This window comes from Charadrius vociferus, unplaced genomic scaffold, assembly GCF_000708025.1.
Source record: "Charadrius vociferus isolate BGI_N301 unplaced genomic scaffold, ASM70802v2 scaffold355, whole genome shotgun sequence".
In the NCBI taxonomy this organism is placed as follows: Eukaryota; Metazoa; Chordata; class Aves; order Charadriiformes; family Charadriidae; genus Charadrius; species Charadrius vociferus.
The window spans coordinates 195,266-221,315 of record NW_009648451.1 but is presented as its reverse complement, the minus strand read 5'-3'; the positions used below and the strand labels follow the sequence as shown (position 1 = coordinate 221,315).

Below are 26,050 nucleotides of genomic sequence, written 5' to 3'. Positions count from 1 at the left end.
CCCCATGATGACAAGATCATGAGTAAATAATTAGCAATCAAAGGTCGTAATGGTCCAGACCTTCCTATACTGCTGGTCTTGTTGAAAGTTAACTACGGGGTATTTGCAGCCAGAGGTCCAAGATAAGCAAGACAGAAAGGTTTAGGGAAGCAGCCTGGAATGGACACCCAGCGCGGAGAGTAGGAAGTTCTGAGCAAAAACCTGCATCTGGCGCTCAGACGCAGGAGGGCTCTGGCAGGGATGAAGCGAGGAAGGGGGCGCGTCTGGACAGGCCTGAGCAGGGCAGACCGGGGAAGCTGGGGCATGAGACAGAGCAACACAGCCATCCGAGCGGGAGGCATCGAGGCAGAGCAGGCAATCCAAGCCAACAGCCATGGTACCCTGGGCACAGTCCTGGAAATGAGCTCTGGGAGTGAAAACAAGAGGAGAAAGGCAGTGTCTTCAGCTGGCATTTAATAGGAAGCTGGCTTTGAAATTAGTAATTTGGAGACACAGAGAAGGCACATAAATTTTAAGACAGCTCTCCAAGATCAGCTCCATTTTCTGAGAATAATTATTGGAAAAAAAAAGAAGAAAAAGATTATGGCTTCTCAGAGCAGCCCATATATGCTAATCACACTGCACTCAATATGCTAATCACAACAAGGGAACACTGCCCATTATCGTGAAACACGGCAGATGCTGACACACCACCCAAGGCTGTTCCTGTTGCTCTGGCATATTGCAAGAAGCCGTATGGAGAAGCAGAACAGAAATGCGTGGGTGGGAGAAGCGCAGTACCATCGGTGAGACTTTGCCACTGCCCTGCGGCTTGGGTCACTTGAAGAAGAAGCCGTATTTCAGTGGGTCCTCCTCTTCAACAGTGAAGGTGGCTGTACCAGTGTAAAAGGCTTCTCCCGAGACTTCCACAATGACAGCACTGTAGTCCCCAAACTTGGCTTCCTGCAGAGGGATTAAGATCAGTACAGAGACAACAGGGGGTTTGCCACTCCCCAAACCCCACAAAATGCCAGCGCTACCTGTCACTTAGGCAGACACACCCCTCACCAAGCACTCTGCCCTGCCCAGGTACATCCCAAAGTGTGCAGCAGCCCTTTTGCCACCTCACCTTGCCTGCACGCGCTCCACACCTGCACAGCTGCTGCTGCCCCTGCTCTGAGCTTGCGAGCCCCCTGCGCTGCCACAGCGTGGGTTTACCTCTAAGGAGGCCAACAAGCTGGTGGCTGCTTGCACCCAAAGACCGAGAGCTCCCTGGGGCATGTCCAAACCTTCACAGCCATGTGCTTCCAGATGCCATGGCGCCTGGAAATCTGGACGCACAGACCCAGCTTCTACATCTCCGAACAGCGCTCTCAGCTTTTGAGCGGGGAAGAGGGGACTAAACCAGGAATCCACCCTTAGCTGCCACTGAGAACAGACCAGGCTGACTCATATACATCACATGTTTCTCACCCCAGTGCTCTCCTGATGGCTGAGGTAAGATTTGCAGGGAAGCCACGCAGCAGAACAAGGTCTTACCGTTACTTGCTTCCCTAATAAAGAATCCTGAAGCGTGAGGCTTGTTGGAAGGCAAGTACCCCCAGGCACCTCCTTCTTCCCATACACCCTTCCCCAGGTATAGAAAGGCTTTTCTGCTGCTCCTCTGAGCCAAGGCAACAGCACTTTTCCAGCAGTCCTCAAGACAGAGGGAAAAGTCCAGCGCAAGTGACTTGCCTTCACTGCCTTCCCGGTGAACAAGGACCCCGTGGTGCTGCTCCGAAAGCTTCTGGTCTGATTCAGCTGGATGAGTCCCTTATGGTACTGCAAGGCGATGCGAGCTGTCACACCTGAACCTGTAGGACTTCGGTCAACCTACATTCAAGAAGAGAAGATGAACCAGCTCTAGTATTTTGGGTTTTAATAGAAAACAATATTGCTCCCCTCAGTTCTCCTTGCCACCTTTATACTGCGCTTGGGGGAAACCCCTCTAGCCCAGGGTTTTGTAGAGAATATGGATACATCACAAATAAGAAAACAAAACAGGCAAGTTTGGGGGACTTCTGGATTGTCATCAGCTTTGGCAAACTTGTAGGGATGAATGATCTGATAAATATTGAGGCTATTTAGGGAGCACTTGAAAGCTTCCCAGCATCACAGCAAAGGACTGAGAAGGGCAGAGGCCACACATTCCCAATTCTCAGGCGTCAAGGTGGGATCAGTTCTCCTTGCGCTTAACTGAGAGAGCTGCTGGCCAGCCTGGTTTTCAAAATCTCCAGAAATACAGCATTGGCCAACTTCCGAGGTGATCTGTCCCAATGCTCCACATTCCTTGCTGCTAGGAAGTCCTACCAAAACTTCCCCTGCTATTTATGCGATACCTTACCCACTGCAGATGAGGACAGGAGTTTACAGCCCCTCTTTTCTCTCTTGCTCTGTTCATCCCCAGCAACTGTTCCCTAGATTAGGACTTCGGGGACATGCACTATGCTGGGATCCCGCCTCAGCGCCTGGACTCCTGGGAAATCCCATACCTATGGGACATGGGTATGAACCTTTTTAAATGCCACCATCTAAGATGTGCAAAAGTATTTCTGTCATTAGGAACTAATCCAGCGTGTGTCCAGTGACACTCAGCTCTTCAGAGACATCACTGCAGCTGAAGCAATGCTCACTGCCCAAAATGAGAAGAAACAGGACCATCTCTCGTCTCTGCAGTGTATGTAAGAAGGGAAAAAGGCGGTGCCTTGTGTGTCTGAGAAGAACCTGTTTCTGTACCTGTTCATCTGCAAACACGCAGATGTTGGTGGTGGGCTCCTCACTGAAGGCATCTTTCCCATCGGTCAGTATGGTGCCGTAGAGGAAAGCCAGGTCTTCGCTTTCAGGGTGATGAAGCTTGAACTGGGAACAGCACAGACAAGTTGACCAACGCACGCAGCGGCTGGGCAGTCAGCAGTACGTGCAGTACAGCTTCCTCGAGAGACCAGAGGAAGGGGCCAAGGACACACTGCTGGGTTTCCACCTCTGCTTCTCCAGCAACAGAGATGGACGCAGCAGCAGGAAAGCAACCTCCTTCTCATGTCCTTGTAAGGCCGGAGGAGGACTCCAAAATTCAACATGGGGCTGGAAAGATGGGACTCCCTCCCATCCTGAGCATCTCGGGCGAATAAAGGGCCTCGGTCTGCTGCAGTCACCCCGAAGGAAACGTGCTGCGGTACCACAGTGCTCCACCATACCTGGTTTTTCACCGCTTTAGTCACCGCACTGGCCGCACTGACAAGGTCTCTGGTCTTCGAAGAGCAGACATCAAGGCCCAGCTGCTCAGCGCTGACGAAGGCGTAGAAAGTGCCACCATAGCCGATGTCAACCACCACCTTCCCATGACCAGGGACGTTGATGGTCAAGTCTGGGCAGAGAAAGGGAGGGCGGTGAGAAGAGGAAACCATGCTGAGTGGTGGCTCACAGGCAGAGCCAGGGAACCCTGCTGCCTGCAAGGAGGAGATGGGGACAACAACTTGAGTGCTCCCATGCCAGAGTGGGATGTGACGCCCTATACCATTCCCGACGGCCTCATCCAGCCTCTGCGGGACAACGGAAGGGGGGCCAGGCCGCCAGCCCCCACCCTGGCATGGCCACCACCACCCTCTCCCCTAAAAGTAGTGTGGCAGGCTCGGTCCCCACCGGTGGCAGCGGTGAAGGCAGGCACGCTGTGGAAGCGGACAGGGTTGCCGCTGCGGTGGCCATCCCAGGGCACGAAGGCAGTGACAGGCCCACAGGGGCAGCGCAGGCGGACGGCAGTCTCAGGGCAGCTGGGGGCTGCCACCAGCCCGTAGTCGAGGGCGAAGCGGCCGAGGGCCAGGACGGCATGGCCGCACATGGTGCTGTAGCCGGCGCCATGCAGGAAGAGGGCCGCCAGGTCGGCACCGGCAGCGGCCGCCCCGCTGGCCACCACCACAGCCCCATACATGCCAGCATGGCCCCGCGGCTCGTGCACCAGTGCCCGCCGCACGTGGTCCCGCGTGGCTGCCACCTCCCGCCGTAGCGACAGCAGTGACATCGCCCCAGACGACGATGCCTCCTCTGCCTCCTCCAGCCGCGGAATGATGCGCAGCGGCTCGCCGCCCGTGTGCATCTCCACCGTCTGCAGCACCAGGCCCGAGGGCGAGTGCGGCGGCAGTCGCCGTCCCGCACCGCCGCCGCCACCCTCCGCCGCCGCCATCGCCCTCGCCCCGGCGGGGCGGGGACGGCGTGGGGCTCGCCCCCGTCCGAGACCACGCCTACGCCCGAGACCACGCCCCCAGGCGGAGCAATCCCGCCCCTGCGCCTGGCCTCACCCACGGGCAGAGCACCCCCGCCCCTTGCGTCTGACCACGCCCTCATCCCTCGGAGGGTGGAGCTTGTCCCTGCGTCGGAAGCGGAAGTGGCGTGTACGGAAGTGGCTCCGCGGAGCCGGAGGGCTTGTTGCTGGGTTACCGGGATGTTCCGCTCCGGTAGGACGGGGCGGGTCGGGCAGGGGACACCGGGCCTGGTGGTCCCGGGCTGACGATGGGGGTGGGGATGGGGTTGGGGGGATTGTCAGCAGCTGGAGCAGGCCGGGGGTGGCGCTCGGTGCCTCTCGGCTGCGCGGGAGCCGCGGTGTGCGAGGCGGGGCGGGCCGGAGCGGATCGGATCGGAGCGCCGCGGTAACGCGGGCTGCCCTCTCCCCGCAGCTGTAGACATCCAGCCCGCCTGCCTCGGGCTGTACTGCGGAAGGACCGTCCTGTCCGTCAACGGCTCTGTGGAGACCTACGGGGACTGCGGGGTAAGCGCGGCGCGGGCTCGGCTCGGCCTGGGGAGGGGGTATGGCTCAGTTCCCTTCCGGGCTGGGCCCGGCATCGGCAGGGCGGGCCGGACCCTCCTGAGACTGATGTGTAAGCAGCACAGCAACCCACAGCCCAGCCCCGAGGTGCAGGTGGAGATGAGGGTTGCAAAGGGTGGGCAGAGCTGCCTTACCGAAAGGAGGAGCTGCTCAGTGAAACGTTCCCCCAAGGAAGTTCTAAACCGGAGCCAAGCAGAGGGGCTGCAAAAGCTGGAACAGGATAGGGTGGTATGGAGAGCTGTGCTGAAATCACTCTGCCCACTGATTTTATTGATGTACTAAGGGAGAGCAAGATCCAGGGAGGGTGGAATGAATGGGGAGCAAGAGGCTCTGGGCGTCAGTGGTTGTGATCAGCCTGGTGAGTGAGCTTAGTGATGAAGGGGAGGTGGCATGACAGCAGGAGAGGAAAAGAGAGTCTTGGATGAAGCCTTTTAAACGTGCTTCACCTTTGTTTATATTAAAAAGCAAGAGCTAGAGAGAGCAACGCCTGTGTAAGCTGAGGAATCACTGATGTTAATGTTTTACCCTTTGAAAATCTGATATGTTTCTTACCCCAATACTACTTCAGGTTGTTTTTCCAGGAACTGTAAATGATTTGTTATTGGTACTCAGATGCTTTGTAAATACAGTCTCTGCTTTTTGTAGGTATGCCCGAGAGGTCAGAGGACTGATGAGAACAAAATTTGCCGGGAATGTATGGGATCTCCGGATCGCTATGACTGGCTATACCTTGGCTTCATGGCCATGCTTCCCCTGGTTTTACACTGGTTCTTTATTGAATGGTATTCAGGAAAAAAGAGGTTTGTATACCCCTTCTTCAGATAAGTTATTTAAAAACAGAAATCTTGTATCCATGAGCGGTCAATCTGAGATGCTGAATTGAACTGTCCAGCAGTTCATGCTGTTGGTTGAGCTGATACAATAGCACATAAGCGTGGGCAGCTGGAGGGGGTTTTATTCACAAATGTAAGTGTCCTGCAGGTCCTTCTTGCCAGTCACTGCCCTCAGGACATCATCTGTGTCTCTTTAATGTGATGTCCAGTCCATCTGGCAATTTGGGCTGGATTGAGTTTCCCAGTAGCGGGCAGGAGCAGTATGTTGTGTCATCCCCTCTCTCATGGGCCAGACCTACCACCTGCGGAGGCCTCGATCAGCAGTGCTGAGCACTTCCAACAAGAGAATGGGTTTGAGTTTTATCTTTAGGAATGAGTACACCGGGTTTTGGTCCTGATAGCATAACTGATGTAGCCTTTATGTCAGCATGGTACATCAAGGAAGTTCTGTAAAAAAGGGGTTTACAACCACAGCTGCATGTGGCCATTAGGTGCTGGACTGGAACTTTTAAGAAGTAATGACTCAGGAGTGTACTAAACGCTGAAAACATAGGGGACCGAGAGAGTTTAATATATGAATATATACCATCTTTAACAAGGACTTGCAGCTTTGAAAATTTTGCTTATATGGTATGTAACAATGTTATCCCTTCTGACATGTGTTGGTGTCTTATCCTCACTGCTGCTTTCTTTGAAACTGTAATAGCATGAGTGTTGCTGTCCCTCACCTGACAGGATGCTCATGCTACGGCAAGCAGAGAATTCTCCTTCTCTGGAGATACTCAAAACCCGCCTGGATGCGTTCCTGTCCAACCTGCTATAGGTGAAGCTGCTTTGGCAGGGGGGTTGGACTATATGATCTCCAGAGATCCCTTCCAACCCCTGCCATTCTGTGATTCTGTGACTTAAGAAGCTGGAATGTTGTTTAGTTACATTTTACACCTAAGTCATCTGAGATTTTAAATGATTTTTCACATTCAGCTTCAAATACTTAACTTTTTATTCAAGCAGAGTTGTCCTATCCTTGGTCATGGTTAATATTAACTCCGTAGGAGGTTCTGTACTGCATGGGCCTCCACTTCCCAGCCAGCATTTAGATTTCCCATAGTGTTAGCAAAATAGTAGTAAATCTCTCTCTCTCTTCTTCCACAGTTCCAGTGCGTTGTTGCAGCATGTCACCGCCTTGTTCGAGTGCAGTATTGCAGCAATTGTTACACTGCTTGTCAGCGACCCTGTTGGCTCTCTGCATATCCGCTCCTGCAAGGTGAAGAAGCTTTCGGACTGGTACACGATGCTTTACAACCCCAGTCCCGACTACATCACCACAGTGCACTGCACTCATGAAGCAGTCTATCCCCTGTGAGTGTAAACGCTTTTGTACTCCTCTCTGTCCCTTCCTTTTATACAAGTGTGTTTCTCTCTGCGTCTCTTCTCAAAGCTGCAAAAAGTGTTCAGATATAACTCAGACCAAGGGGTATCAATTGCCTGAAGTCTCATGCATTGAGCTGTTTTATGTGTGAAACTCTTAGCAACACCTAATGTCTTTCTGAGTCACCAAAGAAGGCGGGGTAGTGCATGCTATTTAGCTATGAAGCATAAGAATTCAGTTTTTTTTTTCCCTTTGCTGAATCTTCACTGTTTCCTCGAGGAGAAGCGAGCTCTTCATTCTGTGTTGACATCCTTTGGTTGTAAATTCTTTAGACTCAACTGACTCTAACCCCAAATTCCCTGGGTGTGAGTTGAGTCTGCAGGAGAAAAAGGAATTCCTTAGAATGCACATTCTAAGGAATTTATCTTTTTTTTTTTTTCAGGTACACCATTGTCTTTATATATTATGCCTTCTGTCTTGTGTTAATGATGCTACTTCGGCCTCTTCTGGTTAAGAAAATTGCCTGTGGTTTAGGAAAGTCTGATCGATTTAAAAGCATTTATGCAGCACTGTACTTCTTCCCTATCCTCACCGTGCTTCAGGCTGTTGGAGGAGGCCTGCTCTGTGAGTTCTCTCCTAACGCTAATAAATGTACCTATAAACACACATTAACAAATGGCTTGTGGGAGGGAAGGCACATGCCACTCTTCTTGCTTTAAGAATAAGGATGTTGTTTAAGGTTATTGTGAGGAGTCTTACCTGAAAGCTCTGTCCCTGACCAGGCTCCTGACCAACACTGCTTTGCCTCTGCTGGTGCTGCCAGGGACCGTCCCTTTCCCAAAAAGGGAGTAGAGAGGGTATGAGGGGAAATGACTTCAGAGGGAGTTAATTCCACTTTCTGCTAAGGTAGAGTTTGATTTCAGAGATGGGTTAAAGTGTAAGTTTGGGGAGATCAGCTATTTTTGGTTTAGCTTCCAGCATACTTGTCACGTGAAGGGGACAGGTGCCACAAAATCCCCATTCAGCCTGATTACATTTCTCATTGTCTGCCTTTTTCAATTAGTGATTTAAGTGTACATTAACTCCAGCTAGCAATATTAGAAAAAGTTTGAAAACCTAAGATGGAAGTGTTGGATAGTTGTGCTTGGCTGACCCTTACTGCTGTGCATGTTTGATGTGATGGTAAGGGGTGGGCTATAGCAGCTTCGGTTACTTCACACCCATGGTTATATGTGGAAAAACTATCTCCACTGAAAGGTATGTAATGCATTCTTTTTCCCGCTAACGTGTTCAATCTTTGCCTTTAGATTATGCCGTTCCCTACATCATACTGGTGCTGTCTTTGGTTACACTGGCTGTGTACATGTCTGCTTCTGAAGTGGAGGTAAGTAAACATGTTTCCTATGTTAAAACTCGTAAAATACTCGAGACCACTTTGTCTCTTGGTTTTCCCCATAGTGCATTCTGCGTTTAAGCCTCTTCCTTTATCACTCCTCCTCCTCTTAACTGGAGGAAGCTCCTGCGAGACTTCCCTCTTGTGGTGTACTGAGAAACTGTGTTCAGTGCTGGAAGGGCTCAAACCCAGGAGGCTTCATACAGGCTCTGTGCACTACCTGTAACATCTCATAAACATCAGGTAGTAGGTCACAGGCTGAACGCTAATGGGATGCTGTGTTTGTTTTGCAAGTCTTTCAAGGATCTTCTTGTCAGGAAGAAAAGGCTTGTTGTCCTCTTCAGCCACTGGTTACTTCATGCCTATGGAATCATCTCCATTTCCAAACTGGATAAGCTTGAGCAGGATCTGCCGCTGCTTGCCTTGGTACCTGCACCTGCCCTCTTCTACTTACTGACAGCAAAGTACACCGAACCATCGCGCATACTCTCAGAAGGTGGAAATGGACATTAAAAGGAGCCCGTGCCAACAACGCTGTCCTAATGATCTGGATTAAGCAATTTTAGTGCTTGTTATGCTTTGGAAACTTCTGTTTTAAAAGAAGTTATTTATGTACAAGACCTCTAGGTGAAACATCTCTGAGGAAACTGTATAATACTAAAAAGCTGCACTTTGTATTCTTCATAAGTATCTGATATAGATCGAAGGGAATGTCTTTGTATCTATTTTTCACTGTGAATCTGTATAAAAAGCTTGGGACACAATCTAGTACAGTGTTTTTTTGCTTGTATATGTTTATTTCCTAATACAGTATTTTAGGTGGTGTTTGAATACAACAATAGAGCCTGCTTTTCAGTAGACTTTCAATAAAACAAATGGAGCTTGAAGATAACATAGAGCTTGGTTTTCTCATCACATACTCTAGCTTCTGTCCCCCACCAGTGGAAAAAACCTTTTGTCTTCATAAAATGTGTTGATGATCTCCTCGTTTATTCCTCATGATGCTTTAGCATTCCTCATGCTCCCTCCTCATGATTGCTAGGGAGAAGGAGAGGAAATGTGTTGTGAAGTTCACTACAAAGTATAGTTTTATGTTATGTGTACTTCATGTATGGAGACCTCTTCCTGGAGGTAATTAAACAGTAGCAGCCTTCCCATGAAATTAATTTTCTTATACCTTGACTATAATTTTCCATCTAAGATAAAACATTTTCTTTTCCTGATAGCCTACACCTTTTGTCAGCAAACCACTTTTTGCCGGTAAGCCCTGAAGCATCTCTTAGCTACGTTTGGGTGAAGCCACCTCTGCACCTTTCAGCACAGTCAGCTTTGCTTCCTCCTCTGAGTGCTTCATGCCTGTTTCACCCGTCTGTCAGCAGTGCCCCAACATCTCACCTCTTCTGCTGCGTGGCCCCAGCTGTAGCTGTACTACAGCAACAGCAGTGGTCAGACAGGAGTGGGGATTAGCAGCAGAGAAAGGAAAAGATCTTCATGCAATATCACCACTGCAATAATGGAACCACTGGAATGACTCAAGTACAAAACCAGCACAGATTTAATAAAAAGAATTGGAGATTCTTTATCTCCTTAAAGAGATACTGTTATCTCATCTCTACATTCATCAAAATCTTTATGTGAACACCTCAATAAGAATTGCTAAAATTTCTGAGGCTGTTCAGAAGGGAGGTTATGGCCTTGATGAAGTCAAATACCCACTGACAAAAACTCTAGTCTTCTTTCTATGTTGTAGCGGAAGATACGCAAAGCATATATCCTATATATTAGTCACCAGTAACTTAGTGCTCTAGAGGGTCTAGAAGAAAATGCAGAACAGCACTGTAGGTCTAAACACAGAGGGAAGAGTAATAGGAAGATCTCAAACTCTTCCTACTGTGTGGATCATTGGCTGTAGCAGTGCAAATAACAGTGTATATTTATATATTTAAGTAAGTGTGTCAGTGATGCCTTTTTTATTCTACTACCGATACCAATATTGCTAAGGACAGGGCCTGCCAGCAGCTCAGGGGTTTTGAGGGATGTCATCTCAGCCAGGCTGCCATGAGATGTCGCTCTCCTCTTTTTCCATAGAAGGTTTGATTTCGTTACATCTGATACACCTTTCCTGATTTATTTTTTTTTTTGAAATGCCAGTTGACAGGTTCACTGCTTCTAAAAATAGTGTGCAAACAAACTAAGTCTTGCATGCAGAAGTAAGGTTTTATGTAGGGATTAAGCAAGTAATTGATCTCCTTAAGGAAATCAAATGTTCTCTATACTGCTACGTACAATATGTAATTTGCAGACACACTTATCTAGAGGACAGTTCTAAAAGTATGGTTTTAAGGCTCGTGTTAAAATACCATTTCCATAACAGACAGAGCAATAGGCATACTTTTTTTTTTAAATGTCCCAAATACAGTTTTGTGTCTACATGTGCGCAGCTGTCACATCGGTACGTGCACAGTAGGCATGTGAGCAGCCAGAGCAGCAGCGCGCAGGAAAAGCCGGTTGCAAAGGTGTGGTACCAAGGACTGTACCCTTTTATGTGCAGTTCCATGTATGGACTGTATGCATGGGTTTAAATGTTAGGCTATATCTTGCTTTTAAAAAGAAAAGTAACAACACCTCCCAGGCAACATCAGCTGTAGAAAAGAGTACATCTTTTGATGTCTAGAGAATCGTGTTGGTTTTAAAGGCTGCCTGTTAAAAGGCAGTGCATCCCACGGACCTCGCATGGCATACCCAAACACTGACCTTCCTGCTGCGCTCCAGTGCTTTACCCTTCAGCAAAACCTGGAACGCAAAATACAAATTAATAAACTCTTTTTAGCACCTTCTCTCACTAGCATAAAAAAAAAATAAATGTAATGGCAGCCAAAGAGTTAGGCAGATGCAGCTAGATAAATACATGCAGTTTGGAATGACCAAGCAACGTTTTCGTGCAGGCGCCATGTGAAGAAACCCGCCCTGCACATTTCACACAGAAAATAATACTGGCACTGGCTTTCAGATGAAGCAGGATTCTCTTCTGCTGTATGTTTAACCATCCTTCCCCTCTCTGCCTGACTTCCTTCCCGGGACATTCCCTTCCTCTAAAAATTCAACATTCCTCTCCCTGGTTTCCTGTCACATTACCCGGACCCAATGATTAGGAAGCAGCCTATATGGCATAGCCTTTCAGCTTTAATCTGTATAATCTGTATTAAAAACACACTCTGTAACAAGACAGTGGTCATACAGTGACCAAACCCGTGACTCGTTACAAATGAGACCTCTGTGAACCAACAAGTAAAGCAGGTATCTACAGGATTTGAGTTAACAGGGGGCCCTGAAACAAGTACTTAGGGCCCCTGTGTAATATCACACCTCTCCAAGACATGAGTATAGAATATTGTTTTGTTTAAATGGAAACAGCAGTACAAATTGCCTACATGTAATATTCTAGAGAACATAAACATTAATTAACCATATAGTCCTACAGTGATAACCATGCAATGACAAGCTGTGGGAGTTAGGGGTCTGTTAGTTTTATTTATCCTTTGTGGAAAAGCAAACATATCCTTCTGGAAAGATCGGTGATGCTCAGACTGTTTTATAGCCCCCTCACTGTTTTTATCACAAGCCTTTAGAAAGTGGAAATTAAAGCTAATAATATCCAGGCTGTGTTATAAAGCATGCCTAGTTCTTCTAATAAATATACCTGCAGCAGAGGGATCAGATAGAACATGGCTGTACTTCTTGTGTTTTATCAATAACTGCTAAGAATTAACATATTTGGGGATTTTTTTTTAAAAAAAGGGAAAAAAAAACAGTGGAAAAGAAAAAGTTTAGTGTATCTTACAGTGATCATCCATTCTAGATTTTTTGACAACCAGAGAATCCAGTCCTTCCAGCTTATTTTGTAGCTTGCTATTAATATCACCAATCTTTTCCTCTCGTTGTTGAATTTTTGTTGTTAGAGCTGTCACTTTGTTCAGTATTTCCTGCTCATTCTCCAGAAATTCCTTTAATGACAAAGAGTAAATTCATTTTTATCTTAAAAGGAAAAAAAAACGCCCTCACAAAATGTTAAGAAACTTGTTTTGCTTATCTTTTTTTACCACAGCTTCACCGGCCACCAGACCTGTAGCTCAGTAGGAAGTTTTTCATTAAATCCCCAGTCCTTGCATTAAAAAAAAGTAAAGTTGGCCTTCTAATGGAATAACTGGTGAAAAACTTTCTTACATGATAGTTTGGTTTCATTCCTGTTCAAAATTAAGGCCACTACCAACTGGAAAAATATTACAAAGCTGATAAGCTGCATGTAGAACAGCAAGAATGTTATTAGGTACAGGTGGTTTAAGAAAGGCTTGAATATAAGACCAGCAAAAGGAATGATATCAGGATAATAAAATTATACATATATTAAAAATTATATATATATATATATATAAATTTTGTGTGTGTGTGTATATATATAAATAATAAAATTATTTTTATAGCCAGGACTTGTATACAATGCTGGAAAACATAGGTTTAATACTTTGCCCCTGTATGAATTCAAGGTTGTAGCGCCTTATTTGCAAAATGCAATTTTATTTTTTACATGGTAAATGGAATATATTTATGCAAACCGGGACAATAGAAAATTGAAATTCACCTTTTGAATAAAGCTCTCCTCTGACCATCCCTTCAGAAGAAGATCTACAACAGAGTTAACAGTTACAATGTGGTAGATTGCTGTGCCAAAAAATTACATAAGGACTGAAAGTTGTTATTAAAAAAATGTCACTTTTTTGTTTCAAAATAATTATTAACATGTTACCATGAAGCACTGTTAGGTCATTCAGGATTTTGACTGTTGCTGACTTGTGGTTTTCTGCTTCAGAATTCATGGCAAAAATATCCTCTTTTATCTGCGCGTTGAGCTGCGAAAAAAATGATTACAACTGAATAATTCTTCTCTAAATTCTACTAAATAATTTCCAGTTTCACTGTTTCTAAAGAGATCACAAAGTTTTAGCCTACAGAAATACAGAGCTCAATGTATTCCTGTGGACATGCTTTCTTTCAACAGCAACATCCATTTCATCTTGTTGAACAAATTTCAACAGTTGCCAAAATCAACACAAGCCAGCTTTGTCTGTGCTACCAAATAAAACGGGTGAGAACGCTGAGAACAGCTGGGGCAGCACAGGTTGTGTGCAAACAGGGGAAAGTCTTCCTCGCTCACTCCCCCAAAATAGGCTCAACTCATTCACCTCGGATCAGCTCTACCACTATCCAGTTTGTACTGCGCTGGGTTTGCCCGAAATGTGTTAGGTGGTCCAGGTCAGGCACAATAAATGACATTCCCTGGTGCAATAGAGGCATCAGAAAAATCAGAGCTTCTCAGCTTCTGTTAGTGAATTGAACAGAAGGAGGGGGATGTTTGTAGTGTAACAAGGAGTTTTCTTCCTGAGGGAAGCCTTTGTTTCCATAAGGAAATCATCAGACGGAGCTGCAGAGTGGCTGGTACCTAGCGTCTGCAGCGCTAGCGCACAGAGGTTGAGGCAGTTGCCCTTGCAGCAGTAGAGCTCTGTGCTTGCAGGCAGCAAACAATGTGCAGGGTTCAGATCGCCTCAGAAATTTAGCCCACGTGGCTGCACAAATGTGGGTTCAGGTCCAGATGGCAGTATTGTAACTGCAATAAAACCACTTTTAGGATCCTTCATGTCTTTTAAGGGGAAGGGGGTTCTAATATGCTGATAGCCTGGGACCTGAAAGGTATACAGACTATTTTCAAAAGCATATATTGCAAATTGTGGAGGCCTATTCTACAGCTCATGTTCATCTCAGCCCCCTTCATGTGGCAGGAAGGCCTTTTCCTACAATCCCTGACTGAATGCAGCAGATACACAATATTGATTATGCCTCAGGGAGGTGCCTTGCCCTTGGATATTTCCCTTTGTTTCCTTTTGAAGTAAACACAGCTCCACACACCCATTTAAAAGGCAAGGTTTGCCCTGTGCTGTTTATGTTTCATCATCTTCCATGTCTAGCTCTCTGTGAAATGAAAAATGAACAGCGAACTTCATAATGTGAAGGAACACTGTCAAATTTCAATATACTCACTAATTTGAATCTGCAGTTCTCGATGTTCACAATGTCAAGTTTCCTGTTGATCTCATAGATGTCTCGTTCTAGTAGCTTCATACTCTCTGTATGATTTTTCAATTGGCCAATTGCAGCATCACGCTTCATCCGCAACTTGTTCCTCACCTCCAGCTGTTAATAATAAACTCTTCACTGCTAACTGATCTTAATGTAGGACTTATGTAATTAAATAAAGTAAAAAGAGTTTTTGTTATGTGGCAGCTTTCATTTAAAAATGTCCAAGTACCATCTGAGGCAGGTATCTATGGCCTCTTACCAATGAGGAGCAAGAGACACAGAGAGGACAAGTACTCGCTCGTGGTCCACAAGAGAGGAACCAGCTCTGACGTGAAGTGACCCTCCTGCTCCAGGCTCACCCAATGCCAGGGGCATCACTATTCTGTCACCGGAGTCTCAGGTGTATGCAACCGTTTTGTTGTGCTCTTCCTATTCTAATACGGCTGGAGAAACAGCTCTCCCTTTTCTGAACAGAGAGGTTCTGTGTCGATGTGGCTTCTGTGGAGCTCATCAGAGAGATTTGCCTATTACCAGACCACTGGGGCATGAATCATGCAATCTGACCAGCCTCGTAAGAGCCCTTTATGTAGTGTATTGAGCTTGTCTTATGCTTCTTAGTAACTAAAGACACTTTAATTCTTCCTATTAACAGCAGAAGGTGTGACTGTTTACCTTTTCCACCTAAAAGTTTTGTTCTGGCAGAGAAACAGAAAGCAAAAGCAATCTGATTGTTTGCCTGGGATGTGCAGCCCAGATGAAACAAGCTCTGGCCAGGCTGCCTGATGCCCAGTAGCCCTGATCAAATTGCCCCAGTACATACTGGGACTGGTTGTGTATGCACCATAAAAATCGCCAGTACAAGCACAGCAGGTCTGACATGCGTTGGCTGCCACGCTCGGGCTCATCAGCTGTAGCAGGTCTGAGGGTGGCTGACAGGCAGACTCACTGTGTGAGCTTTGTGGGGACACTGGGAGCAGTAGACACCTCACACCTCAGACCTTTTGAGCTGCTGCAACTAACCCCACAGCTATACAAGCTTCTCTCTCCTCACACTGGTGCTGATTGAATGCCTCAAGTCAGAAATGAGAAATACAGGTAAAGAGGCAAGGATACACAAAGATTTTTCAAATCTGAGTTACTGAGGTGGCAGAAATTCCTGTCCTGGCAGTAGCAAGCACCTGAATGGAAGCAGGTTCACAAATGCCCTTAGTTCACCAGCTTCTTTTTGACTTGCTCACTTGCCTAAGGAATGCAAAATCAAGCACAAGAGCAGCTTGATATAAATGCTGGGTTACAGGCTGAGCTGAGGTCTGAGGCATCCCCCAGATGGAAACACAGCAACAGAGAGGAAGGCGTGTCCCCAGCCCCAGTCTCTCTCCCCCAGTCCCAGTCTCCATGAGTGGAGACCAGGCGTCTTTACTCGCAGGAAATAAATCTGGTGGTGGAAGTAGTACAGCTAAGTTTTAGGTTATTACCGTGTCCTCCTTGAGCTTCCCAGTAGTTTTGATTGACTGCTGAATGGCTCTTTTGACTCGTACCTCTTCACCTTTCTTTTCTACAAAGCAGGGAAAGGGTTTTTAGACAGTGTAATGACTGAACATTAGAGTTAAGCTGTTATAAATAAAACTAGGTTCTATTGGTAAGGGATCTATTTAACTCATCTGGCACTTTTTTTTTAAAAATGCTTTATATTTGTGTTATGGCCATGTCTATATAGATTCCAGGTGTTGCAAAGAGCTCGATTTATACAGGTTTCATAGTTCACCTGAGCCATAGACAGACAAAGGGCTATGGCACACCGATTTTGGAAACAGCAAGAGAAAGCCCCACTTTGTATAGGAACTACTTAGTACTTACCTAAAAATGATTTCCTCAGTTCTTCGTATTTTCTGTACTTCTCTTCTCTTTCTCTCTGGGTTTCCTCCAAGGCTAGCCTGCTTATATTTAATTCTTGTTCTTTTTTAAGTAGGTTTTCAGTTGCAGTTTTGATGTCATTCTTTAATGAAACTAAATATTAATCAAGAATCTATCTAAGCAGCATTTAATGCACTAATAATTCAACATATCCAGAGGGGGAAAAAACAGAGAAAAGAATACTGGAAGGGATCCCAAGAGGTCATCTTAGTCCATCTCTTTGCTCTAAAGCAGAATCAATTAGACCTAAGTACCCATGACAGATGTTTGATTTGTCCTTAAAATCCCTAGTGGTAGAGAAATCACGTCTCAGACAACTGATTCCAGGGTTTTACTATCTGTGCTGTAAATGCTTTCTTAGGGCCTAACTTTTTCTTAAGTTAAATCTATTCTGCTCCCTGTTATTTGTCTCAACAAATGGAAAAGCTTATCATCATGCTATGAATTTTTATTCAGTTGGTAGTTACTACCATGTCTTCTCTTAGATTTACGTATTTTGAATGAAAAAGCTGCACATTTCTTCAACCTTTTCTGATGATCCTTACTGAACTCCCCTTGGATCTCAAAATAATCTACATCTTCCTTTAAATGAGTTGATCAATACCAGAGACTGTATTCTGTCTGTGTCCTACCAAAACCAGCTAGAGTAGAGAACATTCATCATAAGCCTTGCCATTTTTATACAGATTGGTTTGACAGCTTCCTTTTTCATCACTACAAATCTTTGTTGACTTATGTTCAATTTTTCAGCTCTAGTTTTTTTTTATCACTGCCTAAATACGTCCCTCATGATGGGTTTGTACAGAGGACTGTTTCTACCTAAATGCAAAAATATGTTGGTTTTTTTTTTAATTATGACTTTTTTTTCCCCCCTCAAGATTACTTCTCCAACTTGCTAAATAATTCTGAATTCTAATTCTGACCTGCAGAGGGTGCTCCCACTCTTATCGTGTTTCTTATCTGCAGATATGATAAGCATTCTCTCTATCCTATCACCTGAGTCATTAAGGAAAAAACAGATTAATTCCAGTATGAGAGAAGACCTCCTGCAAACTAACAGGGACCATTATTCTATTTTGTCAGTAACTATTATGTAGGATGATTTTTCCTAGTGTTTTTGTACCTGGGATTCTTCGGCCTGGAAAAGAGATAACTGAAGGGACATACAATGAAGGTGTGTAAAAATCACACACCTTTGCTGGAGAAGATGAGAAGACAACAGTTATTCACTGTTTCTCATAACACAAGAACTGGAAGATGCCAATAAACTTTTGAGACAGCAGGTTTAAAACAAAAGAAAATTCTTGTCCTTATTAAATAAATGATGTTATAGGTTGTTAAAGAGGATAAATGTATATATGAGCCAAAAGAGTCAATCAGAGATAGGAGAATATTGCTCTGAAGATCCAACATATCATAAAATTCCATCAAAAGCTATTAAATGCAGATACCATCTCCATCCAAAGAAGTTCCTGACACTTCATTTGTTACGGAAATTATACAGAAGAAAGTTCATTCTATATTTGACTGTTCTTACATTATTTCTCCAAGCAGGACTATTGATCACTGCAGAAGACAGGATCCTGGTGGACCAAAATTGTGTCTTACCCGGTATGGCTATTTTGGGAACTCAAGTTGATTTGAGCTTCACTCACATATTCTTGAGGTGCACTTAAATATAATCACGAATAGCTCTGAAATGGCTTCAGCCACTTAACTACCTGAAGGTGAATTTCATTAGACTCAGATAATCTGAAGGCATCTGAGTTCTTCAAGTACACTTGCTGACTGGTTCCTTCCCTGTCCTCACCTGAGATGTTACTTTTCTGATGCTGGCATTAGTATACTAGGTACTTGATTCTGCTGACCCATCGGTGAAGCAAAACAAACTTAAATATTTATTTGTCTTACCACAAATATAGATTGTTTTCACATTATTCCACATGTTCTTTCCTATCAGCATGTCATTCTGTGGCTTGACCTGTCACACGTTGTTGCTCCATGCCCAGCCATAAGCATATTTTTTTCAATCATACTAATATTTGTTTAATACAAATGTAACTGCAATGCTCCTGGGTCTGAGCTGTACATCCCCCTATAAGAAGGCTGCACAGACTTACCAGCCTGGGGGTCTTTGCACTCTGTTACATCAACATGGGGAAGAAGATTTATTAGCTCTTAAAGACTAAGCAGATCATCACCTAAATACCATTACAAATCTGTACATTTTAATCTTTCTCTGCCTCATTCCTTAGCTTTAAAAAAATCTTACCTTTGGTTTTAAGGGAAAAAAAAAAAAAAGAAAATCTAATTTGATGTATGTACATCTCTCAGCATAGTGGAATCTCATCTTTGTTAGGACCAAAGGAACACAAGTCACGAGTTAAATGACTTTTCAGTAGAAAAACACATCTCATCTCTTTTGCAGCAATAGGTAAAAACACAGAAAGGGAGAACAGGAACAACCGATATAGAGTGGGAGACTTGAGGAAAAATGTTAAGAGAAAGACAAGATGATACTCAGGAAATAAAGCCGTACAAAGAAATGAAACTGGGCCCAGAATGCAAAGTAACACCGGGACTCTGAACTTGTTTCTTTACTGGACGTTAATGTCAAATGCTGCACTACATGATTTTGTTCCCACTGAGGCTCTGAAGTCAGCTAAGTCATACCCACTCCTGTGATCAAAGACCAGAAATACAAGAAAACCTCAAAGTATAGATGTTTGGATATGCTCATGAGCTGTATTTTTTTTAAGGACTGTAGCAGAAGGATGGGTAAAAAGAATGAAAAAAATGGAAAACATAGAGGAGAATAAATGAAATGGCTCCCTTGGCAGAAAAAGGTATGTGAAGAAGGCAGAGAAAGAAAGGGGATCTGAGTCTTATTTCTATGGACTACTTTGATATCATGCATCATCACGATGCTCCAGATAGAGCAGAATGAACCTGACCTGACATGACTCTTGCACAGGAATTTATTCCTCTTACACAGAAATTTATTCCCCTTACACAGACCATGTCCATGAGACAGCATTCAGACAGAATCATTTTGCAGATGAAAATAGTGGAGAGCAAGTGCAAGAAAATGCTGAAAGCTTCAAAAGCAAAATGGTGAAGGAGAAAAAAAAGGAAAGAAATTGTTTCATCAAAATGGTAGGAAATGAAAGCAAAGCAGGAAAACAGTTACAAAAGGAGAAAATGTTAGAGTGTGTCACTGAATGAAAATGTAACTGAATAGAAAACAATTACAATTACTTTTTCAACCTGGCTCTGTCCAGGCCACAAAGGAAAGGGCAACCCTCTGGTAACAGTTTCATCAGCACTATATTGGATGAAGGAAAAACTCTTTTAGAACAGATCATATTAAAGAAAAGACAAAGAGATTGTCAAGGTGTATTTAGCATCTCTTTTGTATATTCTGTATAGCTGAACTGCCAGAAAGAGCATGAGAATGAATCCAGCGCAACAGTTTACTTAGCAGTGACAGTCAGCCTTGATTTTTAGGGAAGCTTGAGCAGTTTCACGACCATAACTGTCTTGCATGATATGGGAGCATAACCTCTCCACCAGCAAAATGAGAAAGATCCTCAAGGCCTTCCATAAATCTACCTTTCTAAGGTCAGGCATATAAAGAAGATATTTCCTACACTCCTGGCACCTGATTTATCCTATCTCAAGTCAGACAGTTGACCAAGAGTCAGACAGTTTCCCTGGGGACAGAGCATATGCTATATACCAGAGATCGGAGAAGCGCTTGAAATCTTTGAAAGCTCTGCATAGTTCATATTAAGCATTTCCGTGTCCTACTTTCTTTGGGAAATAAAGCTCATCAGTGTTTTAAAGAACACGTAAGTAGCCTTGGGTTATGTCTTGTACACCATCAGTCACTTCAATAGATTTACAACAACAATAATTCAGAGGAGAATTTGACTAAAATCAAGCTCTTGTATTTCCATGAATGTTGGCCTGTTTACCCAAAAATGATGAAACACATTCTACATTAACAGGTAACACATTGGCAGGCTCATTACAAAGCTAAACTGGATGCGTCTCAGAACTGAATTTGGTCCTGCACATATTTTTATTTTAAAATGGGAGGCATCCCTTCTGAGAAACACCTTCATTGTATTATTTTGACATAGATGCCCATATGTACATGAATATATATGTACATATACATATATGGGTGTGTACTGATTCCAGTGTCTCAGTCTGAGGGTCTTAAGTGCTTTTGAGTATAAACCCCCCCAAACCAACAACCTGAAAAGAAGAGAATTTTCTTGAAACAATTACTGACAGATGGGTCACATTTAGGCATAGCTCCAATGAGCATAGCTGCAATGAGGTGCAACAAACACTGCCAATTCACCCATCAGAAATCTTCCCAAGATTAACAAAAAGAATAACAAAACTTACCTCCAGACATTTTATTTTGTTAGTAAAATCCTCATTATAATTCCTGTAATCACTTTCCTTCTTACTTGCTTCTTCACTCAGGGCTTTGACTTGGTTTTCAGACTGAATAAGCTCTTTCTCAAGGTCTTCAATCTCATAATGGAAAGAAAAATGAAGGTCAGTGATTTCTGAAATAGATAATATCTACCTGGACCAGTCAGAAATAAGCAACTAGAGCAAAATGAGAGCAGTCTGCATTTAAAGCACAACACCTGCTAAGATAAATAATTGCTTTAAAATTATTACTAATAGGAGTTAAAGTCACATCACAGAATGGTAGAGGTTGGAAGGGACCTCGGGTGGTCATCTTGTCGAACCTCCCTGCTGAAGCAAGGAGCACCCCTTAGACCAAGTTGCCCAGGACCATGTCCAAATGAATATCTCCAAAATTAGAGATTTTAGATCCTTAGACACTGCAGATCTTTAGACCTGATATCATGTTCAATAGCTTACAAAAAATTAGCCCTTGGAGGTTACTTACTCAGGTATCGATTTACTCTGATTATGTACAGCATGAACATATCATAACACTAGATGTAATGGGTTATAATACCAGCTCTTTAACATACCTCCATAAGTAGTTTAGCATGCCTTTTTTTGCCAGCTTCTATTCTTTCATTAACTTTTCTGTTTACATTCTCCTCCTCTGAGAAAAAGAGTTTTCTCTGCTTTGCTAAGTACAGTAGCTTCCACTGAAGCATTACTCTGGTGACAGACACATAAAAAGAAATAATTTGAAACTGGGAGAAAAACAGGAAAGGAAGACAATATTATATGAGGCAATACAAGCCTAATTTAAGTGATTGGAAGACTCAAAAATGTCTCCTGTAACTTCAGGACTACAATCAAAGTGATTCACATAGATGTCTAGGATCCTGACAAAATCTAGGAGGGATGCATGAAAAGACATAAAAAGCTTTTAAAGTGCCTCTCTGTTTGTACTGAACCTGGAGGAGTCTTAAGGTGACTAGTCTCGCTTAAGAACCTCTGTTACGTGCCTAAAATTAGCTAGCATAAGTCTGGACCAAATGATTTGGTAAATTTAGTTTAGCAAATTGGAAGGTTGGAAGGGACAAGATTTCACATTCATAAAAGCCTAGGCTTTGTAAACTGTCAAAAGGATAAAAGACAACACTGGTACAAAACCAAAAAGACACTACCTGTCTATGCGAAAATGCAGGCTGGAAATCTGAAAAAAACTATTCTTAGTCATCAAAAGAACAAGATTTTAGAATGACATCTTAATGAGAGTAAGGGTGGAAAGCAACAATGGCTTTTTGGACTGACCATGATTGTTTTTTGAAGACAAAGTTATGATGTAATATTCAGGGGAGAACCAGACTGGACTAGATGACCAAGAAATCTCTAGATCTCTTTGCACCTTACATGACAGAATAATTAAATGAAAATTCAGAGCTGCAGAGCTACTGTGAAATAGCCGAGCAGACAATAGGTTTATTTTGGAGAGTATCCTATCAGCTGGAGGGGGCTAAGAACTTTCCCAAATCCACTTTTTTTCCTGCCAATAGTAAAGAGGAGGTAAAAATCCCATCAAGATCATATACAAGGAGGCATTCATGGAAGAAATAAAAGCCCTATCAAGTACATAGGTCTCAATATTCTGAAAAGAAGGTATCTCCATACTGATGTGGAATGATAGCACCTCAAAAACCAGATACAGGAAACTGATTTTAGACAAACAGTATGAGCAGACCTCCAAGAGCTTCAATTAAAATCTGGCAGTTGCTGAGAAACTCAGAACTAGTAGGAAAGCTTTATATCACTCTCACCTTAACTCCAGCTGCAATCATACACTTAGATCTATCCAACTCAAGACATTTTCTATAGGTAACTCACAATTGTGGGTAGACGTGAGCATATATGAAGAGTGAATGCAAACTACCTCATGGCAGATAATCTGAATATACATAAAATAACCCTTAGTCTTTTTGTGAGCTTTGTGTAACATGTTCCTTACAATTCGCTCCAAAGGTTTCCTAAAAAGACAGATTCAGTAGAAGACGCTACTAAACTAATGAAAAATACTTAAATCCAAGGAAGAAAGATGAAATACCTGAAAAGGCAAGGATATCTCATTTTTACTGACTCTAGCAAAGAGTTTATCTATATAACAGCTGGAGCCTCAGATTCCACTGGTCTGACAACCCGATTTGAAAAGGTGCTCAGCACACAAAGCTCCCATACTTCCTAGCTGGAGCTGTAGGGAACCGAGACACTTTTCGTATTCAATTCAATGGCAAAGTTCCCATCAACTTCAAAGGGGCAGGATCAGCTACCAGTGAGCATTAATTTAAATTAATTAAAACAATAATTTAAAACCCCCACACTTTTACAGTTTACTTAAGTGTCCATATCCTGGAAAAATCCCAAATAACTTATAAAATAAAATAGAACATTTACTGTCATGATGATTGAAAGGGACTTACATGGTAGGTTCAGTGGTTCTTACCACTTGGCAGTATAGAAATACTATTCAAATGAAACCATGGTTATATTTGAGGAGATGCTCTTTTATTTGCCATTATATCACAGAATATAGTGTGAGAATATAGATATATAGTGAGGCTTTGTGTTTATACCTCTGGTATAATAGCAGCAACAAGGTGCAGTAATTCATTAAGTTACAGCTTTGTTTAAAAGAAACAATGCACATTTTCTAGTTTATCCTACCTTGTCTTATTTTCTGTCTTCAAATCTTGCTCTAGAGATGCCAGCCGTTTTGCATAGCTCTCCTTGATCTTTCTGAGAGAAAAAAAAGGTAAACTTTTAGAAATAATGCTGAAGATTGGCAGACCATTTCGTTTATGCCAAATTTTTAGTACAGTTTTTCAAAATTTCCTTCCTACCAACCAACATGCTAAATACTTAGTCTAGTTGGAGAGAGGCAATATGGTACCTGTGGGTCACATCTCAAAAAACATATACATACTATAGTGTTCAACCATAGCTGTTTGTTACATATTGTTGTTTCTCGGCTTGAAAACATCAGTTTAAAATTAAGAGGCTTTTGTTAGGAATGAAGGCAAATCCAGGAGTATATATTCAAGCCAGAAACAATTAGCAAATGCAAAATACAAGAACAGATGTTTCAGAAATGAACAATTACCCTAATGTATTAGTAGCAAGCACTATGAAAAAGTATTTTCAGAAGCAGAACTTCTGGCCAGGTGGACACATCAATTTATTTGAATTTCTTACTATGTGTTTTTTAGTGTATCATGTGTCATGAATGTTAAAATACATGAACTTTATATGTATTCAACACATGCTAGGAGAGTTCAATACAATAAAAAAGGTTGGTAGTGTGAAACCAGTGATTCTCACTCCTTCAAGACACAAAGGTGGTGAGAAGCACTCACTCCAAACCCCATCAGGATTTACAAAGAGGTAGTATGGGTCTTTCTTCCAAAGGCTTTATTGTTCTAAATGCAAAGCTAAATGTATCAAGCCAGTACTGTAAGACATTTTAATAGTAGCAGAATGTGTCCCAAATTGTTCTTAGATACCCCTGAAGAATCATACTTCTATTCCATACTTTCCAAACTACATTCACTGTTGTCAAGTCAGTGGGTTTCTCAGTTCAGTGGATTTAATCAATTGAAGATTGCCCTCTTTGAATGAAGCTTGACAGACTTAATTTGAAATTGTTCATTGAAAAAAAACAACAAACAAACAAAACAGTCAATCTTGTAAGGTGAATGATGAGATTCTCTATACATTGCATATTACTTTTAGAGACAATAAAAATTAACATGAGATCTTAACTTTGGTTTCCAGTTTGGCGGGTCCGTTAAAGTGACTAGGAGGTCTATGTGATGTACAGTGAAATTAAATTATTTTGGGTTTGATGTAGAGAGATGTTGTGAAGCCAGTGAAAATTCACAGAACAAGATAACTATGTGCAAACATAAAATAAAAACCTAGGAAAATATGGGGACATGGACTGGAAAAAGGGGATTTTTCAATCTGCTTTTCTAAAAGGTCAGAAATGTGATGCATTTTGTACAGTTCCATGTAGCCTAGTTTAAAAGCCTGAAATGAAGAGCTGATTGACTCTGGGAGAAAGCTGTTACAAGCCTCTCCTTTACTATCATTAGTGTAGATATCCAATTAACATCAAGATACTATGCAATGATTATTTCACCTCATTATCTTGTTAACTTGGTTTTATACTGTAGACTCCATTGCACTGCATTACAAGTTCTCCTCTTTAGCAGTGCATGGCTACCTCCTTTTTAGCAGTGTGTGGCTATCTCACGGTCTTATATTTTTGCATCCCACATTTACATAGCAACAATATCACCTTTGTCAGAAAAAAATGCAGACACTGATCCTATCAAGATAGAAATGTACTTCTTTTCCTACAAAGCAGAATAAATGTACTGTATGGTTTTTTATTCAGTATGAAAAGGGAGGCGAGCAATTATTTTCTTACTTTTTAGTTATAATTCTGTTGATAAGTAGGGCAACTCCATATTAACAAAACATTCCTCAGGAGAATTTAGATAACAGGAAGACCCTAGGAGCACAGCCCCTTCAGTGCCACACTGAAAATGTTGCACAGAACCGGGACAATTGGTGTCAATCAAACACAAAGTGTGTGCAAATATTTGGCTCTGCTAGGTTTGGGGGCCATAAGATTAATTGGCTGAACCTTTTTACTTTCTCTTGCCAAGGATGACTCTCCAGCACAGACAAAAAGAAAAGCTCTCCCTTTTGTCAGGATTACCCTTCTTACATGACAGAATTTGATTATCAATATACAAAATAAGACCTTGATCTCTTGATTCTCTAGCAAATAGGTGAACTAGGTCCAATGTAGGATCATAGAATGGTTTAGGTTGGAAGGGACCTTAAAGATCATCTGGTTCCAACCCCCCTGCCATGGGCAGGGGCACCTTTCATGAGACCAGGTTGCTCAAAACCCCATCCAGCCTGACCTTGAACACTGCCAGGGATGGGTCATCCACAACTTCCCTGGGCAACCTGTTCCAGTGTCTCACCACCCTTATAACCTGGGGTCAGTACGTACTGGCCTGCTCTCACCTACAGCAGCAAAATCCCAAATCTCTTCCACCAACTGCAGGCTAACAGAG

General features: G+C 43.2%; 3 protein-coding genes across 4 annotated transcripts in view; 1 reads left to right on the top strand and 2 right to left on the bottom strand.

Annotated features, from left to right (window-relative positions):
* The window catches only part of L3HYPDH (L-3-hydroxyproline dehydratase (trans-)), a 6,871-nt gene extending 2,664 nt beyond the window's left edge, over positions 1-4,207 (bottom strand). The window contains exons 1-5 of the mRNA XM_009885599.1: positions 3,658-4,207; positions 3,213-3,382; positions 2,755-2,877; positions 1,714-1,851; positions 821-942 (exon numbers count right to left, since the gene is read on the bottom strand). Coding sequence (XP_009883901.1) covers positions 821-942; positions 1,714-1,851; positions 2,755-2,877; positions 3,213-3,382; positions 3,658-4,195 — 1,091 coding nt within the window. The 5' untranslated portion in view covers positions 4,196-4,207. The remainder of the gene's footprint in view (positions 1-820; positions 943-1,713; positions 1,852-2,754; positions 2,878-3,212; positions 3,383-3,657) is intronic.
* Positions 4,208-4,426: 219 nt separating this feature from the next.
* Positions 4,427-9,316, top strand: JKAMP (JNK1/MAPK8-associated membrane protein). Of its 2 annotated transcripts, XM_009885585.1 has the most exons (7): positions 4,427-4,466; positions 4,686-4,777; positions 5,480-5,634; positions 6,820-7,026; positions 7,479-7,660; positions 8,344-8,420; positions 8,724-9,316. In XM_009885585.1, the coding sequence occupies exons 1-7, from the start codon at positions 4,454-4,456 to the stop codon at positions 8,940-8,942; spliced, it is 945 nt and encodes a 314-aa protein (XP_009883887.1). In that variant the 5' UTR covers positions 4,427-4,453; the 3' UTR covers positions 8,943-9,316. The 2 variants fall into 2 exon arrangements, with proteins under 2 accessions (XP_009883887.1, XP_009883888.1); XM_009885586.1 differs by lacking the exon at positions 4,686-4,777 and having other exon boundaries at positions 4,433-4,466.
* Positions 9,317-12,256: 2,940 nt separating this feature from the next.
* Positions 12,257-26,050, bottom strand: part of LOC104286950 (reticulocyte-binding protein 2 homolog a-like) — a 28,787-nt gene continuing 14,993 nt past the window's right edge. Inside the window, exons 11-19 of the mRNA XM_009885598.1 lie at positions 23,625-23,692; positions 21,503-21,638; positions 20,895-21,026; positions 16,419-16,557; positions 16,037-16,116; positions 14,523-14,675; positions 13,234-13,336; positions 13,069-13,112; positions 12,257-12,433 (exon numbers count right to left, since the gene is read on the bottom strand). Of these exons, the coding sequence (XP_009883900.1) occupies positions 12,257-12,433; positions 13,069-13,112; positions 13,234-13,336; positions 14,523-14,675; positions 16,037-16,116; positions 16,419-16,557; positions 20,895-21,026; positions 21,503-21,638; positions 23,625-23,692 (1,032 nt within the window). The remainder of the gene's footprint in view (positions 12,434-13,068; positions 13,113-13,233; positions 13,337-14,522; positions 14,676-16,036; positions 16,117-16,418; positions 16,558-20,894; positions 21,027-21,502; positions 21,639-23,624; positions 23,693-26,050) is intronic.